A 17,144-nucleotide genomic window follows, 5' to 3' on the forward strand; every position below is an offset into this window, starting at 1 on the left:
CAATTATTTCTTATTTTATTTTTATGAAAGAAGTACTAGCCGACCGAGCTAGCCGGGTGGGTAAAGTGCCTGCCTGGCAACCCAAAGGGCGCGGGTTCGAATCCCGCCACGGGCTTGGATCAAAGTACTGCAAAAACCTTGGGAGGTGCATTATGGCCACAGAAGCCGATGCGCCAACAACTACCAAAAAAAAAAAGAAAGAAGTACTGACAAAACTGACTACAAAATATCCATTTCTTTATCTTCGGGATACTAAGAAGTATGGGAAACTTTGTCTCCCTCCACCACAAATCAATTAATTTCAATTAGTTCAGATAACTTGTTCTCCAAATACAGTTTATATTTAAGTTCAAGTTAAATAATATTCTGACCTTAATGGTACTCAAGTGTGGTAACCACCCAATTGGAGGATACCACACTCAAGGAGTTGTTGTTATTTGGTTTTTTCTTAGGAGCATTAGATACTAAGGCCATATTGCTCCGAGTATATGTGGTGGTCATTCCCTGACCTTTCCGCATCCTCCATATTTGGTGGTGACGGGCTCGAACCTGGGTCTAATCAAGAAGCATGTGCTACGCACTGCTGCTCCTTCCCACCTGGCTATGGAGGCGCACACTCAAGGTACAGAGAATTAAAAAGAACTAAGGATAAACGTAAGATCCTAAGCATGAAGTTCTCTAAGCAGTGCCTGACAAGCTGCTAGAATAGCTCTGGGATTCCATCCAATTTCTGATATACAGGAATTTTTTTAGCAGGAATAGAGATGATTACCTCATTGCAAAGTAATGGTTAGGCTGTAGCTTGAGTATTACCAGCATACAGGTTTGGAAGCTTTGTTTTAGGAAAGATGTAGACCTACTGAAATGGGTACAAAAAAGAACAAAAAAATTCTGTCAGGGGCACAAAAGGATACTCTTACCAAGAAAGACTTGAATTCTGTAAATTGCAGCATCTAGGCACCTGCAAGGAGACCTGATTGAAGTGTGTAAGACTTTAAACGGGTTGAGTAAACTTAATGTTGGTGGCATCTTTACTCTTTCTCAAATGACACACAAAGAGATATAAATTTAAATTGAAAAAGGATGGTTGCAGGATAGATGTGCGAAATTTTGCTTTTGGTAAGAGAATAACTGATCATTGGCAGGCGCCTCCGTAGCCAGGTGGGAAGGAGCAGCAGTGTGTAGCACACGCTTCTTGATTAGACCGGGGTTCGAGCCCGTCATCACCAAATACACAGGATGCGGGAGGGTCAGGGAATGACCACCGCGTATCCCGGAGCAATATGGCCTTAGTTGCTAATGCTCCTAAAAACCTAAAAACCAAATAACAAACAAACACTGATCATTGGCAAAAACTTCCATCTGGTGTGGCAGAATTGGGTAATTCAAGTAAATTTAAAGAAGAAAAGAATTTAAAGAGGTAAATTTAAAGAAATTTAAACAAGTTATTAGAAGGGATGGGCAACTCAAGTGTGCACTGTACTTTTTTTCTTTTTTTTTTTTGGCTAATGCTATATAAGCTTGTTTCTTTGGATCATTTGACCACTAATAATGATAAAACTGTAAATAAATTAATCTTAATGTGACTAGGTTTAGATGCAAGTGGAATATACTGAGTTTTGTGGTTTTAGTGGTTTTAGCACTTGTTTTCAGAATATATAATTTACTGAAAACAAGTTTTGGTTGAAACTAGAACCCTCAATAGATTATTTTTAATGGCTTCCATAATGATAAATTACAAACTACAACAGGGAACTATGATTTTGTTTTAATACATTACATAACATAAAATAATAAAGTATATAGAAAAAATATCATACTTACCACTGGAACTCATTTTATGATCTATATAAACTGCTCCTCTTGGTATCTGTCCTTCTAAATTGAAAACCATTAAAATTCAGTTATGAATTCAACTGAAACAATGATACATCAAATGCATATACAGGCAACCCCCATATAACACGGTACTTCTACAACACGGTTTCGCTCTAACACAATTGATAAATTGCGGCAATCCTCACACAACATGGTTTCGCTTTAACGCGGTTAGAGAATTGCGGGAAACTTCACATAACAAGGTATTTTTGAGCTTTTGTGCTGGGAAAACCCTGTTATGTTGGATTTAATTTTTCAATGTTTACAATCTTTTTTGTGAATCCCCACTGTTGACTTGCTAATCATTATTGCCTTCATGATATTTTACTAAAGCACATTTCTGGAGGTCACTACCATAAAACAATAAAAACAATTTGCACTTTCTGTTTTATTGGGCTTTTCTGTTCATGTAATTTAATTATAAATGGGTAGTAAACTTGATCTTCTTCCATTTGCTATAGTACTAATAGCTGGAATTCTGTGGGTTTTCACGTTAGTATAGTGAAATGTGTTTCCCCTTCCATGAAATATTCAATCATATAAAAAACATAAATAAATGTTCAGAAATTCATTACTCCGTATTTCACTTGTGCATACCGTGTTTGTTGCAACTTGTGTGTGTGTGCAGTGTTCTTTGTTATTAATTGCTTATCGTTTTTATTGTTTTAAAGCAGAAAAAATCTAGATTTCCAAGTTTTATTACTACTGGATAACATGCCAGGCCATCCAAAAGGTTTAAGTCATCCAAACATTGAAGTAATGTTCCTACCACCTAATACATCTTCTTTAATTCAGACATTAGATCAAGGCATTATATCTACCTTTAAAATTCATTCCATCACAAAATCATTACAATGGATTTTTTAAAAAATTGATTCCAAATCTATTGAAGTGATGGAGGCATAGAAACATTTCTCAATTGTAGACTGTATCAGAATCATAGCTTGATCACTCAAAGAAGTAAAACTGTCAACATTAAATGTGTGTTGGAAGAACGTATGGCCAGAGTCAGTTCATTCAGGAAATATGGTCAAACTGGCAGAAAACAAAATTGGTGCGATAGTAGCATCTTGCTAAGTCGGTAGGAGGGGAAGGTTTTGATGATATGACTACTGAAGACATTCAAGAATTACTGGTAGAAAAGAGGCTGGCGAAGTGGATTTGGTGAAAATGGCATCGGAGGTAAATCAAATAAATTCATAGTGATAGTGCAGATGAATATTGTGAAGTTTCAACTTTTATCCTAAAAAGCATATGGAAAAACATAAACTTTGCCTTGCAATTAGACTTATTTTTCGAATGCAGATCTTCAACTGAAAAGAGCACCAAGTTCAAAAGGGAGCTTCAAAAATGTTTAGCTCCATATCAAGAAATTTACAAAGCTCTATCACGCAAAGCAAACAAACCCAGATAACTGATTTTTTCAAGAGAGCAGAAGGTACATGAAATATAGATGCTGCAGAAGAAAGTTCAGAAGGTGAAGATATTCTACAATAGAAAATGTTCTCGTTTGATTGTGCTTAGCAGCGAGGAAGAGGAAAAAAATTAAATGAATGTACATTATCTGACATATATGTATCACAGTTTGTAAGGTAAGACGTTTGTTCAGCTATTACTATTTAAGTTACTACTATTATAAAAATAAAGTTAAAATATTAAGTTATTACTATCATTAGCATTAGTAGAGGCATATGATGCAAGAAAACAAGCTTATGCAGCATCAGTAAAAAAAAAAAAAAAAAAAAACACGCTCCCATTTCATCCCTCCATTCATTCCAAGTACCTGTCCAGATCAGCCTTAAATTTATTTAGACTATCAACTTCCACAACAAAGGATGGAAGTCTGTTCCACCAACCAACCACCCGCTGGCTAAAGGCAAACTTCCGCACATCTATCCTACATCTGTCTTTCCTCAATTTGAATTTATGTCTTCTCAAATGATTATCCTGAGCAAAAGGAAGAATTCCATCGGCATTGAGCATGCTCAAACAATTCAAGGCTTTATACACATCAATCAGATCACCTCGCAGGTGCCTAGTTTCAAGACACTGTAATTTGCAAAATTTAAACCTTTCTTTCTAAGAGCAACCCTTTGTTCCATTCACTAATCTTGTTGCCCTTCTCTGTACTCGTTCCAACAGCTCTACATCCTTCTTAAAATGAGGCCTCCAGACCTGTATACAGTACTCAAGGTGTGGCCTGACCAGTGCCTTATATAAGGGGATAATCACCTCCTTATCTCTGCTAGAAAAATTCCTGTATATCATTGACAAGACACTATGAGCTACTCTTGCAGACCGTCTGCACTGCTCAGAAAACTTCATATCTGCCTGTACAACCATCCCCAGGTCCCTTTCGTTCTCTACCCTGTCAGTGTAGTACCACAGAGTTGATACGTCATTCTGGGGTTGCTGCTTCTCATATGTAGTACTTTACATTTGTCAATGTTAAACTTCATTTGCCACCTCTCAGCCCATCTGCTCAACTTTCCTAGATCCTGTTGCAGCAGCATACTGTCATTAGTATCCTTAACAACCCTGCCAACCTTCGTATTGTCTGCAAACTTGGACATTAAGCTTGATATACCATCATCAATACCATTTATAAATACAGAAAACAACAATGGACCCAATACCGAACCCTGAGGGAGTGGTAACATTAGCCCATGATGAGCAGTGTCCATTGTTACTACTCTCTGTCTTCTCCGACTCAACTATCCCTTTATCCATAGCAGAAATTTGACTCCAATGGCACACTGCTCCAATTTGTGCAGCAGTCTTCATGTGCAACCGTATCAAAAGCCTTTCTAAGATCCAAATATATGCTAACAAAGTTATTCCCTGCATCCAGTTCCTTTGTGGCTGCATCATAGTATCTAATCAAATAGGTCAGGCAAGACTTTCCCTTAACAAAACCATGCTGTGTCCGAGCTATAATTGAAGTCTTGTCTAGATAATCCTGCAGTGTTTCTTTAATCAGTGCTTCCATTAATTTTCCTGGTACAGAAGTTAAACTAACAGGTCTATAATTATTTGTGTTGCCCTTTGATCCTCCTTTGTGAATTGGGGTCACATTTGCACATCTCCAGTCCATGGGTACCTCCCCTGAGTCTAAAGAACTCTTATAATTATGGCTAAGGGTTTGCTTACTTCCTTTGCTGCCTCCTTTAATATAACTGGATAGGTCCTGTCCACCCCGGGTGCCTCTTTTATGTTTATCTTCAACAATTTCTCCTTCACTTATCTCTCAGTTATTACAAAATCATCCAGCTAACTGCCAGAGTTTAACTCATCTCTGGCATTCCCCTTCCTGAATAACTCCTCATGTAGATGCAAAATACTCATTTAATTTGTTAGCCACCTGAGCAGGATCATCAACAGTTGAACCATCAATATCCAGTGGACCAATCTGATTCATCCCTTTCTTCTAGAGTTTACATAGGTAAAGAACTCTTTGTTGTTTTTCTTTGCATCCTGCCAAGTATTTCTCATAATCTGCCTTTGCCTGCCTAACCTCCTTTGTGACTTGGTTACAGACCAGCTTATATCTATCATAGGCTTCCATGTCATCCATTAATTTGTATGTATCCCATGCATTTTTCTTCTCTGACACATGTCTCATTAGTTCATCTGACATCCATTTAGGCCTAAACCTTGAACAATATTTCTTAGTTGGTATATAAAGCCTAGTAGCTTCCAAGATAAATTCTTTGAATGCTTCCCATTTTGAATTTGCTGTTGGTAACATCATCAGTAGGTCCCACCATATAGAATTTAAATACAGTCTCAGACCACCGTAGTCACCTTTACGAATGCAAAAACCCTTGCCTTTACCCCTGATGGTAGTTACCTCTTTGAGTAAATCCCATTTCAGCACACTGTGATCACTGCCACCTAGTGGTTCCTTTATCTGCAGATTCTTAATGCATGAAGAATCAATACTGATAATCAGATCAAGAGTATTACTCCCTCCAGTTGCCTCCCCAAAAATGCTGATGTAGAAAACAATCATCCAATAAATCCACAAAAGCCTTGCTAGTGTGTGAGTGATCAACCCACAAATTCCAGTCAATATCTGGGAAATTAAAATCCCCCATTATAAGACACTCTGATTTTCTGGCCCACTGTATTTCCCTATACAGTTCCTTATTATACTCATCAGAGTCATTAGGTCTATAACACACTCCTACTCTCAATTTTGAACTCCCAATGCTTGTGTCACACCAAACTGACTCGACGCTGCACTGTCCAGCGATGTCAACTGGCTTCACTTCCTTGGATTTTATGTGTTTATTAACTAATAGTATAAATCCTCCTCCCTCCCTATCTTGTCTATCCTTCCTGTACACATTGTACTCCCGAAATTCCAGTTCTGCATTCCTTATATCCGTGTGACACCACGTCTCTGATATCCCAACAATATATCTGCCTTTGATGTTCTGAACAATACCTCAAATTCATTAAATTTTTTTACCAAACTCCTAGCAGTGGTGTACATGCAAGTATACATGCACCTTTTCCTATTCTTAGCTACTCTAACACAACCCATGTGTTTACTTGTACCGCAATGACTCCCAGCAGTCTCTGAAATATCCTGCATCTTGTTTTTCAGGCTTCTGCTCATTCCAATAGAAGCAGTGCAAGAATCTCTTTCACCTTTGCCAGTGGTTACTGTTAATCTATTAGTTTTTGTCTCCCCCCAAGCTAGCAGTTTTCCGACCCACCTAACACTGCCTCGATAGCATCAGCAAATATTCTTGTACCCTTTCTATTTAAGTGTATCCCATCCCTGTAGAAGCAGTTTCTCCTGTAAATAAGTACAGACCAGGCTGAAAAAAATTTTACCCCTTGAGCTTTGCACAATCTTTCCAGGGCCCTCATCATATACTCCCTCCTATCATGTCTGGGCAGAACTGCAGACACTTTCAAATTCAACCCTAATTCATGGCTTTTTTTCAACAGTGACCTGTACTTGTTAAGTTATTCTGCCGGTATTATAAAAATAAAGTTAAAATATTAAGTTATTACTATTATAAAAATTAAGTTTCTGATAGTTATAAAAAAAAATGGTGTATTTTTGTTAGCTTTTGGAACGTAACCCCCTTTTTGTACGGGTTCTTAGTCCCGTATAACATGGTTTCGCATTACACGAGATTTTGTAGGAACCAAACTATCATGTTATACGAGGGTTACCTGTATTATAATTTTGGTCAAATTAGAGCTTTAGGTTTATGTAAGTCACAAACTGTGAAAAATCAGTAATTAACATATTCATTCTTTATTAACATAGCAAAGAAAAGAACAGTTAGTATTCAAAAATACATCTATTCACATATGGCATAGTCACTCATATTATGAAGCTTGCTCCAGAGTTGCACTATAAAGAAGCAATACTTATGGAGAGCTTGACTGTATTTCTCTTTTCACAAGCATTGCTTCTTTACAATGTAACTCCAAGAGTGATTTGTAGTAACAGTCTCATAAAATGAGAGCCAATGCCATATGTGAACAAAACCTTTGTCTTCTAAAGTACAAACTTTGTTCTTTGCCTTGCTATGGTTCGTTTCATTTATATATAGACATATGCTTAAATATTTTATGATGAAATAAAACACTTCAGCATATGTCTGGAATGAATTAAAAACAATTACAAAGGGTTATTAAAGAGGTTAAATCATGAAGATGTAACCTCTTTTGTGAAACTGGTGGCTTTTACTACTTACTACAGCAACCAATTCACCAGAAGAGTTTATCTTCATTATAATTATTTAATAAAATAGGAGGAACATTTCATTATGCTTATATATATTCAATTTTTTTAAAAAATAAACAAAGCTTTATAATTTCTTCTTCAAGACCTTACCTTTGGTTTTGTAATATCTTCTTAAAGATCTTTAACTGTAGTCATTAAAAAATCGAAGACAAAAAAGAGTTAATCTGCTAACTTCCATGCTGTTTTATTTTTCTCCAACTTCACCAGTACAGACTTGACAAAAAAGATCTCGGATATTACACTTTGTTTGGGTCAGATGTTCTGAATAGTGTGGTTTGTTGGAACAGCACTTTTAGACTGAAGAGGCGTACTCTGATGATAAGAACAAACCTCAGAAACACATTAAGTTAAATTTTTTTAATGAAAAATAAAAGGTCACATTTTACAAGTTACATAGGCGTCTCCGTAGCCAGGTGGGCACGAACAGCAGTGCGTAACACACACTTCTTGATCAGACCGGGGTTCGGGGAATTAGTCAGGGAATTACTACCGCATATCACCGGAGCAATATGGCTTTAGTTGCTAATGCTCCTAAAAACCAAATAACAACAACAAGTTACATTTTTTTTATGAAAAAAAAAAATCTTTTCTTAACACTTGCATAACAGCTTCAATGGGTGCTGCTCTTCGTGGACTAATGTTATTAGTGGAGTCCCACAGGGTTCGGTGTTAGGTCCACTGTTGTTTTGTATATTTATCAATGATATTGATGAAGGTATATCAGGCTTAATGTCGAAGTTTGCAGATGATACAAAGGTTGGCAGGGTTGTTAATGACAGTAACGGCAGTGTGCTACTGCAACAGGATCTAGATAATTTGGGCAGATGGGCTAAGAAGTGGCAACTGAAGTTTAACCTTGACAAATGCAAAGTACTGCATATGGGTAGAAGTAACCCCAGAGAAACGTACCAACTGTGTGGTGCTACACTTAAGGTGGTAGAAAATGAAAAACCTGGGAGTAATTGTGCAGTCAGATATGAAGTTTTCTGAGCAATGCAGACAGGCTGCCAGGGCAGGTCATGGGGTTTTGTCAATGATATATAGGAATTTTGCTAGCAGGGAGAAGGAGGTGATTGTCCCTCTGTATAAGGCAATGGTCAGGCCATGCCTTGAGTACTGCGTACAGGTCTGGAGGCCTCATTTTAGGAAGGATGTAGATTTACTTGAGCATGTACAGAGAAGGGCAACAAGATTGGTGAGGGGAATGAAGGGATCCTCTTACCAAGAGAGCTTAAGTTCTGCAAATTGCAGTGGCTGGAGACTAGGCACCTGCGCGGTGATCTGATTGAGGTATATAAGGCCTTGAACGGGTTGAGCACGCTGAATTCTGATGGGATCCTTCCACTTGTTCAGATTACGAACTTAAAGGGACACAAATTCAAATTAAGAAAAGACAGATGTAGAATAGATGTGCGGAAATTTGCCTTTAGCCAGCGGGTGGTTAATTGCTGGAACAAACTTCCATCTGTCGTTGTGGAAGTTGACAGGTTAAATAAATTTAAGGAGGAACTGGACAGGCATTTGGAGGGAATGGTGTGAATTTTTTTTTTTTTTTTTGGCTGATGCTGCATAAGCTCATACACTTGCTTTCTTGCATCACATGCCACTACTACTACTACTTCTCCTGCTCATTGCATTATGTAATTTATATTACAATAGTTTTTTTGGTTTTTTTTTAAAACAAATGTTAGTGAATGTATAAACAACTGTAGATCAGCTCAACTTTATATTCATCATTACCCAAAAAAAAAAAATGATGAAGCCACTCATTGCATATAAATGTTTAGAATACTGAAACTTGGCTATGGTACTAGATAAGAAAAAAAAATGTCCAGTAAAATTATTCAATGTGATGAGAGTGTTCAGAATATCTAATCATTTACTCCTTGTGCCATTAAAAACATTTCAGCAACACTCTGCACTTCATCTGGAAGAGTTCACAGATTTCAACTGATATAATATTAAAATCTTTGAAGATGCTTCTTTGATCTTGCCAAATCTTGATGTCTGACTTTCGAATGCAGCTAAAAGTCAGGCAACTTGGCCTTATAATCACATTAGAAACAACACCATTATTCATGGGTCAGTGTATGTTCCTAATATCTTTTAATTGTATGGCATTATCGAAAGGCAGATCTGCCATTTTTTAAAAAACTAAGGGATCAATGGTGATTAGCTGTTTCAAATTTGCTGGCCTTTCATCAGAGAAGGAGTGGCCTCAATTACTTGTAATGAATATTTCAGACCTGTGAATAATAATGTGTTAAATCTGGTGAGCTGTTCTGGTGAGGCTGTTGCCCTAGAGGCCTGTCCTGGGGTAAAAGGTTGAAGGTTTTTTTTTTTTTTTCTATGAACTGTTTGGCCCACCTTTCCCCATAGGAAACCCAAACTCCAATTTTAGGCTCCTTCCACAATGTATGGCCCTGAAGCAGCTTATCTATCCCTTCCATTCATTCAATTTTCAGATTTTCTTTTTTCTTTTTTTTTCCACCTTGGAAGGAAAAAAAAAAAAAAAAGAACAATTTTCGGAAAAACAGATAATGATGATGAGCAAAATGAGCCAAATCATAATATGCTGTGGAAGCAGATGTTACCCATAATTCATACCTCAACAACCCTGAAAGGCAGATGTAGTGACAGTTGATCACTGAGTGATGGTTGTACACTGAAAATTCTGAAAACAAATTACATTCACTTGCAGGGCATCTGTTAGACACCAAACAAAGACTACTTGTAACTCTAATAAACTGAAACACAAACAGAAAATACTGCATAATCATTTAAAGAATATTTGTGGGGAAAAGATATATGAGAAGATATAATTTTATTCTGAAAGTTAAAAAAAAAAAAAAAAAAAAATCTAAAAAAAAAATTGTGAGATATTGGATGGGCATCATAGGGTTAAACATATTAATTAAAAAGTTATGAAATTGAACACCTTATTGAGCCATACTTTCCTTAAAATCAGCTTAATAAAAAATATTTGTGGGTTATATTTCAACAAAGACTGAAATAATTAGAAAACTGCACCAGTTTCCTTCCTTGGTTCACTGGAGAAACCAAAACAACCTCAAAGACAGAAATTGAACACAGAGATGCATACAATTTTCAAATTGATGTTTTACCTGCATTTAAATATACCCCTACAAACTTCATTCCTAGAATTACGTTTATGGGTAAGAAACCCACAAAATACATCAGCTCAATAACTCTGAGAAAACTACTTGTAATACTTTACATAATTCTGCTATACACAGAATATATATTCAAACTATAATTATCTATTAATGAAATTTTGCATTTTCACCTCTGGCTTTCTGAAGAAGAGTCACTGTTGGACTCTGTGATGATGGAAGTCCACTAGAAACACCAACCCTGGTAAATGTAGATTGTGTAGGGCTTATTTGGCTGGTTATTGGAGGACTGCTTGGGCTATAGCTGTTTGCTGTTTGGTTTTGATCTGGTTCACTATTTGGAGCACCAGTGACTGATTCTGTGCTTCTATTATTATCATCATTTTGCCAGTGAACTCTGTCCTGAAAATAAAATTTATGGATGCAATTATTAAAAGTAAATAAATACAGGACAGAGTATAATGTAAAATTCTCTCGTGTGTTTTCCTGAATATTTAAGACATACTCAAATTAATATTAATATAACTAGCATACTTCAGCTTTCCTCAGAACGCAAATTTAAAATATTCTAGCTGGAATCTCAATACAGTATCTTTACAAATAGAAAAGCACAGTGGTTATAAAATAACCACTCTGGAATTTGGGGCTTTGTTATCTCTGAAAGTACTTCTTAGAAAAAGTTTAAATTGAGAATATTCCTACTCACAGAATATATATTGAATATTAGATTTTCATAATTGCATGTTTCAAGTTAGTGCCATCAGATGCAGGATGGCTATTAATATACGCAAAGGGCAAAGCAACTGTATCCATGATGACACTGACAGGATGCTGCATGGCGAATTGGTAAATGCAGGGATGTAATACCGAACAATACACTATGCAAATATTAATTTTTGCATAAGCTCTAAGTGGTAAATGTTCTAGTAAAGATGCAAGCAGTTTAATAAAGAAATCTGAGGCCACATATTGCATATGCAAAATACTGCATAAAGACAACTTGGCACTAGTACAAAACTACTGCAGTAGAGAAATTAGGAGAGTACTACTTGTGCATGTGCCGTTTCTTGTAGTAGTAGCATGTGATGCAAGAAAGCAAGTGTATGAGCTTATGCAGCATCAGCCAAAAAAAAAAAAAAATCACACCATTCCCTCCAAATGCCTATCCAGTTCCTCCTTAATTTATTTAACTTGTCAACTTCCACAATGACAGATGGAAGTTTGTTCCAGCAATTAACCACCCGCTGGCTAAAGGCAAATTTCCGCAAATCTATTCTACATCTGTCTTTTCTTAATTTGAATTTATGCTCCCTTAGGTTCGTAATCTGAACAAGTGGAAGGATCCCATCAGAATTCAGCGTGCTCAACCCATTCAAGGCCTTATATACCTCAATCAAATCACCGCGCAGGTGCCTAGTCTCCAGCCACTGCAATTTGCAGACTTAAGCCTCTCTTGGTAAGAGGATCCCTTCATTCCCCTCACCAATCTTGTTGCCCTTGCGCTGAAATAAATCTACATCCTTCCTAAAATGAGGCCTCCAGACCTGTACGCAGTACTCAAGGCGTGGCCTGACCATTGCCTTATACAGAGGGACAATCACTTCCTTCTCCCTGCTAGCAAAATTCCTATATATCATTGACAAAACCCCATGACCTGCCCTGGCAGCCTGTCTGCATTGCTCAGAAAACTTCATATCTGACTGCACAATTACTCCCAGGTCTGTTTCATTTTCTACCACCTTAAGTGTAGTACCACACAGTTGGTACGTTTCTCTGGGGTTACTTCTACCCATATGCAGTACTTTGCATTTGTCAAGGTTAAACTTCCGTTGCCACTTTTTAGCCCATCTGCCCAAATTATCTAGACCCTGTTGCAGTAGCACACTGCCATTACTGTCATTAACAACCCTGCCAACCTTTGTATTATCTGCAAACTTCGACATTAAGCCTGATATACCTTCATCAATATCACTGATAAATATACAAAACAACAGTGGACCTAACACCGAACCCTGTGGGACTCCACTAATAACACTAGTCCATGAAGAGCAGCACCCACTGATTACCACCCTCTGTCTTCTCCCATTTAACCATCCTTTTATCCACTTTAGCAACTTACCCTTAATACCATTCTGATCCAATTTGTACAATAGTTCCATGCAACAGTGTCAAAAGCTTTCCTGAAATCCAAATATATGATATCAAAATTATTTTTTGCATCCAGTTCCTTTGTAACCACATCATAATATCCTATCAAATTTGTCAGACAAGTGCAACTGCCCTTTTTCTTTCCCTTAACAAACCCATGCTGTGTCTGAATTATTGCTGCAGTCTTGTCTAAATGATCCTGCAATGCATCTTTAACCAGTGACTCCATTATTTTACCCGGAACAGAAGTTAAACTAACTGGTCTGTAATTACTCGTGTCACCCTTCGATCCCCCTTTGTGAATTGGGGATACATTTGCACATCTCCAGTCCGTGGGGACCTCCCCTGAATCCAAGGATGCTCTCATAATTATGGCTAAGGGTTTGCTTAGTTGCTTTGCCGCTTCCTTTAATATAACTGGATAGATCCCATCTATCCCAGGTGCTTTTCTTATGTTTAACTTTAACAATTTCTCCTCCACTTTGCTTTCAGTTATTAGAAAATCATTAAGTATACTGCTACAATTTGATAACCTTCTGCCATTTTCAAACCTTAATAATTCCTCATGTGCGAAAGTAGATGCAAAATACTCATTCAGTTTGTTTGCTATCTGAGCAGGATCAAATGGAAGTGCCTGTATCAATAGTACAGAAGGCTCTTCACAATACACATAAAGTCATCATAAAACACAGTTTGGTATGGTTGTTAAAGATCACATTGATTTTCTTAGCAGTCTGGTTGGGGGGGGGAGAAGAACTTATAGCTTCACCACTGGAAAAAACATCCATGAAATGTACAACTCTCTGACTTTATTAGTAATAAACAGATTAGAAACCCTACACAGATGAACTGCTTTCATTTCAAGTAATTTAATCAAGATAATTTGTATAACATTATAACATCAATACATTATAACAACTGCCCTTTTTCTGACTATCCTTAACACTTATCCAACTCATCCTGAAGGAGCACTGTTTAACATTGACTATTAATAGAATGCATTGACTATTTCGACACTGCTCCCCGTATCCATCAATGTCATTTAAGAAAATCAGAAACAACACTGATCTTCACAGAATCTCATTTCTAACACTAGACCAACCTGAAGAGCAACCATTTATCATAAACTATTGCCTCCTATCCTGCAGCAATCCCACAATACCTTACCTGTGATCCCAACATGTTCCAGCTTATATATTAACTTCTCACATATGAAATAGTCGTATAACTTTGGTAAAGTCCAAATACATAATGTCAAATTATTTCCTACATCCAACTCACAGTAACTCTTTCAAAATAACCAAGTGGATTAGTGAAATAACATTTTCCCATTACAAAATCATGCTGTTTTCTTCAAAATATAATTTCTATCTAGATGCTTCTGTACAGCATTCTTAATCATTGCCTTCCATAATTATCCCTACAACCGAAGTCAGGCTAATCAGTAGTTAGCTACTTCATTCTTTTAAATACCTTTATGGATTGACAATACACTAGCATTTGAAATACCTTTATGGATTAGCAATACAATGGCAATTCTTCACTCCAAAGGAATCTATGCTACATAAGCTTGCTTTCTTGCATCATGTGCCTCTACTAATGCTAAATGCTAATCTACCCTGAGTCCGATGATGACAGCATAATTAATTTTAATGCTTAATTAATCATAAATTAATAATAACTAGGGAGCTCCGCCCCCATGCTCGCCAATCTCTGTGCATGCTTTTCTACATAATATGTAGAGGTATGACGGAGTAAGTCAGATGTTTTCTACATAAAAGACACACTTGTCGAAATGCACTGATCAATATCTAATCTAATATATAAAAGAAAATAGGAAGTGTAAGAAAAACTATAAAAAGTAAAATTGTGTGAATGTTGAGTGAATGAAAGTTATTATTAATTGCATGTACAATTTTAGCCTCTTCACAGCACAGACTGATGTCTATGCAGGCCTTCAGGAACCTCATGGTTGTCATGAGGTTCCTGAAGCTGGCATAGCTGGCATGGTGTGTGAAGCATGACACTGGCCATTTGGGCAACCCCCAGGTCAGTGTGGGACAGAGCTGCAAAGAGCATGCTCCACCATAGGGATCTCTTTCCCTGTGTCCCTATGTTCTTTTATTTCTACCACCTGGGGTGGGTGAGTCTCCTTCTGATAAATACCCTTCCCCCAACCTGGGTGACACCCCTTTTGCCTAGTGGCTCGCCCCACCATCCACTTTCAACTCCCACCCTCTGGACCAGGATGGGCATTATGTACCATGGGTGCCTTTACTGTCTCCCCCTTTCAAATCAGGCGGGTGCCTCAACTACTGTCCCCTCTGGTCTCTACCCCTTTTATCTATCCCATCCTCTTCCTATCTCCCCATTATCTCCTTTCCAATAAAAAATTTGGTAAAACTCCAAATGAATTAAACTCTAGCAAAACAGTGATTGACAAGTTGTGACACTGCCCATTCCCCACCCACTGTCCTTCTAGGTTGATATGCCTAGGATGTTTTCCTCCCCACTTGCTGTTTTTAGATTGTGAACTCATTTTCTGATTCAAAAAAAGCGGGATGGGGTAAACACCCTACCTAAGCTAAGCATCCCCTCCTCGATGACACAAAACAATCAGAAAGAATATGCCTCCACAATAATCACCCAATCATAGAACTTGACCGTGTAATCATTCCATTCTACGACCACACCCACTAAGTGAGTACAATCACAGCACTGAGTGGGAGGTGCCTTCACCTGTCAATCACCGTTGTCTTTTCTTGCTTTCATCAGTGTACCCTATACTGGCGATCAGCCAATTTTATTTTTTTTTGGGCTCTCTTTGGGCTACCCCAGAATTTGCCCTGCCAAAGCTTTCTTCTTTCCTAATATGTCCTGGCCCGCCTCCCTGGGGCTGTAACAGAAACTGGGGATGTTAGTGGCTCTCCACAAGCCCCCAGGCTGGCTAAGTGGCCAGAGGAACACAAAACCTACACTAACACACCCACACTCTGGCCTTATGCAGCATATTGTATTCTACACAGAGTAAAAATGCGGAGTTGGCGAAGACGCCCATTGCCACCTAGCAAAAAACACTATGTCACTATGCTCGATATCTAATAAGGAAATGACCTATGTAATTATTTACCTTATTATTTATACCATATATCTTATTTACCTAGTTATTATTTACATGCATTTACACAGGTCACTTAGGAATAGGCCTTTTGCTTCAGGTTCCATAATGATGAGGAATATTGTTGTGGCATACTTTCATTATACGGGGTATATCAATGCGCCTGACATCATTCTTGCAAATCTAGGTTTAGTGTACTGTGTCACTTATACATAGATTGAGAAAACACTTCTGCAGTGAATCACAGTTTGGATTTAATATAATGGCATATGGGGGGGGGAACCATTGTACGATGCTTGGTAATGTAAAATTATCAAAAAAAAAAAAAAAAAAAACATATTATGCTAATAAATGTAAAATTATGAAAATTAAAAAAAAAAGTAAGTGTTTACAATCTGATACCTTTTCCGACTGATTGTTGTGTGTAGTAGTATTGACATGCTAGCCCACTTTGGTTAGTGTTAGTAAGGTGTTTATCCCCTACTTTCTGCTGTTTAAAACAGCGGCAAGTAGTGGATAAACACTCAAGACTAATGCATTCATGCGTAAAATGGTTTTCATAATCTACTGTATACAAGATAATGGACACACCGTTTTTTGCTTGAATCCATCCCAAATTGGTGGTGTAAACTAACATAACCTTCTTTAAGTAGTTCAAAATGAAAATCTGTTAAAAAAACTATTTCTTTTGCTTGAATAATCCAGCACCAAGAGGGAGAAAAGTGTGTTTTCTCAATCTATGTATAAGTGACACAATATGCTGAACCTAGATTTGGAAGAATGATATCAGGCACATTGATATACCCCATATATAATGTAAGTATGCCATTATTGCATCCGAAAGAGCAGATCTAAAATATTTAAGTGAAATATTTACAAACTATACAAATATCTAAAATATTTACAAAATACTATTTACAAATTCATTAATGTACAAAAAAATGTTACAATGGAACGTTTGATGTCACGGCATCTTTTGATGCAAATTAGATAGTGAAGCATGTGCACAAGGTGGTGAGCATTATGGAGGCAGCTGTCAATAATTAATTGAATTTGTAGTGACATAATTGCCTCGCTCACTTCTCCCATTGGC

At 37.3% G+C, this 17,144-nt stretch overlaps 1 protein-coding gene across 14 annotated transcripts in view; it reads right to left on the reverse strand.

The window, feature by feature from the left end:
- Positions 1-17,144, reverse strand: part of LOC150083714 (uncharacterized) — a 448,219-nt gene that overhangs the window by 239,258 nt on the left and 191,817 nt on the right. For all 14 annotated transcript variants that reach the window (XM_090378158.1, XM_090378157.1, XM_090378156.1 and 11 more), the window contains 2 exons: positions 10,959-11,187; positions 1,825-1,878 (listed from right to left, as the gene is read on the reverse strand). In XM_090378158.1, the coding sequence (XP_090234284.1) occupies positions 1,825-1,878; positions 10,959-11,187 (283 nt within the window). The remainder of the gene's footprint in view (positions 1-1,824; positions 1,879-10,958; positions 11,188-17,144) is intronic.

Source organism: Mastigoproctus giganteus, chromosome 7 (genome assembly GCF_048544385.1).
Source record: "Mastigoproctus giganteus isolate SK-2022 chromosome 7, ASM4854438v1, whole genome shotgun sequence".
NCBI lineage: Eukaryota > Metazoa > Arthropoda > Arachnida > Uropygi > Thelyphonidae > Mastigoproctus > Mastigoproctus giganteus.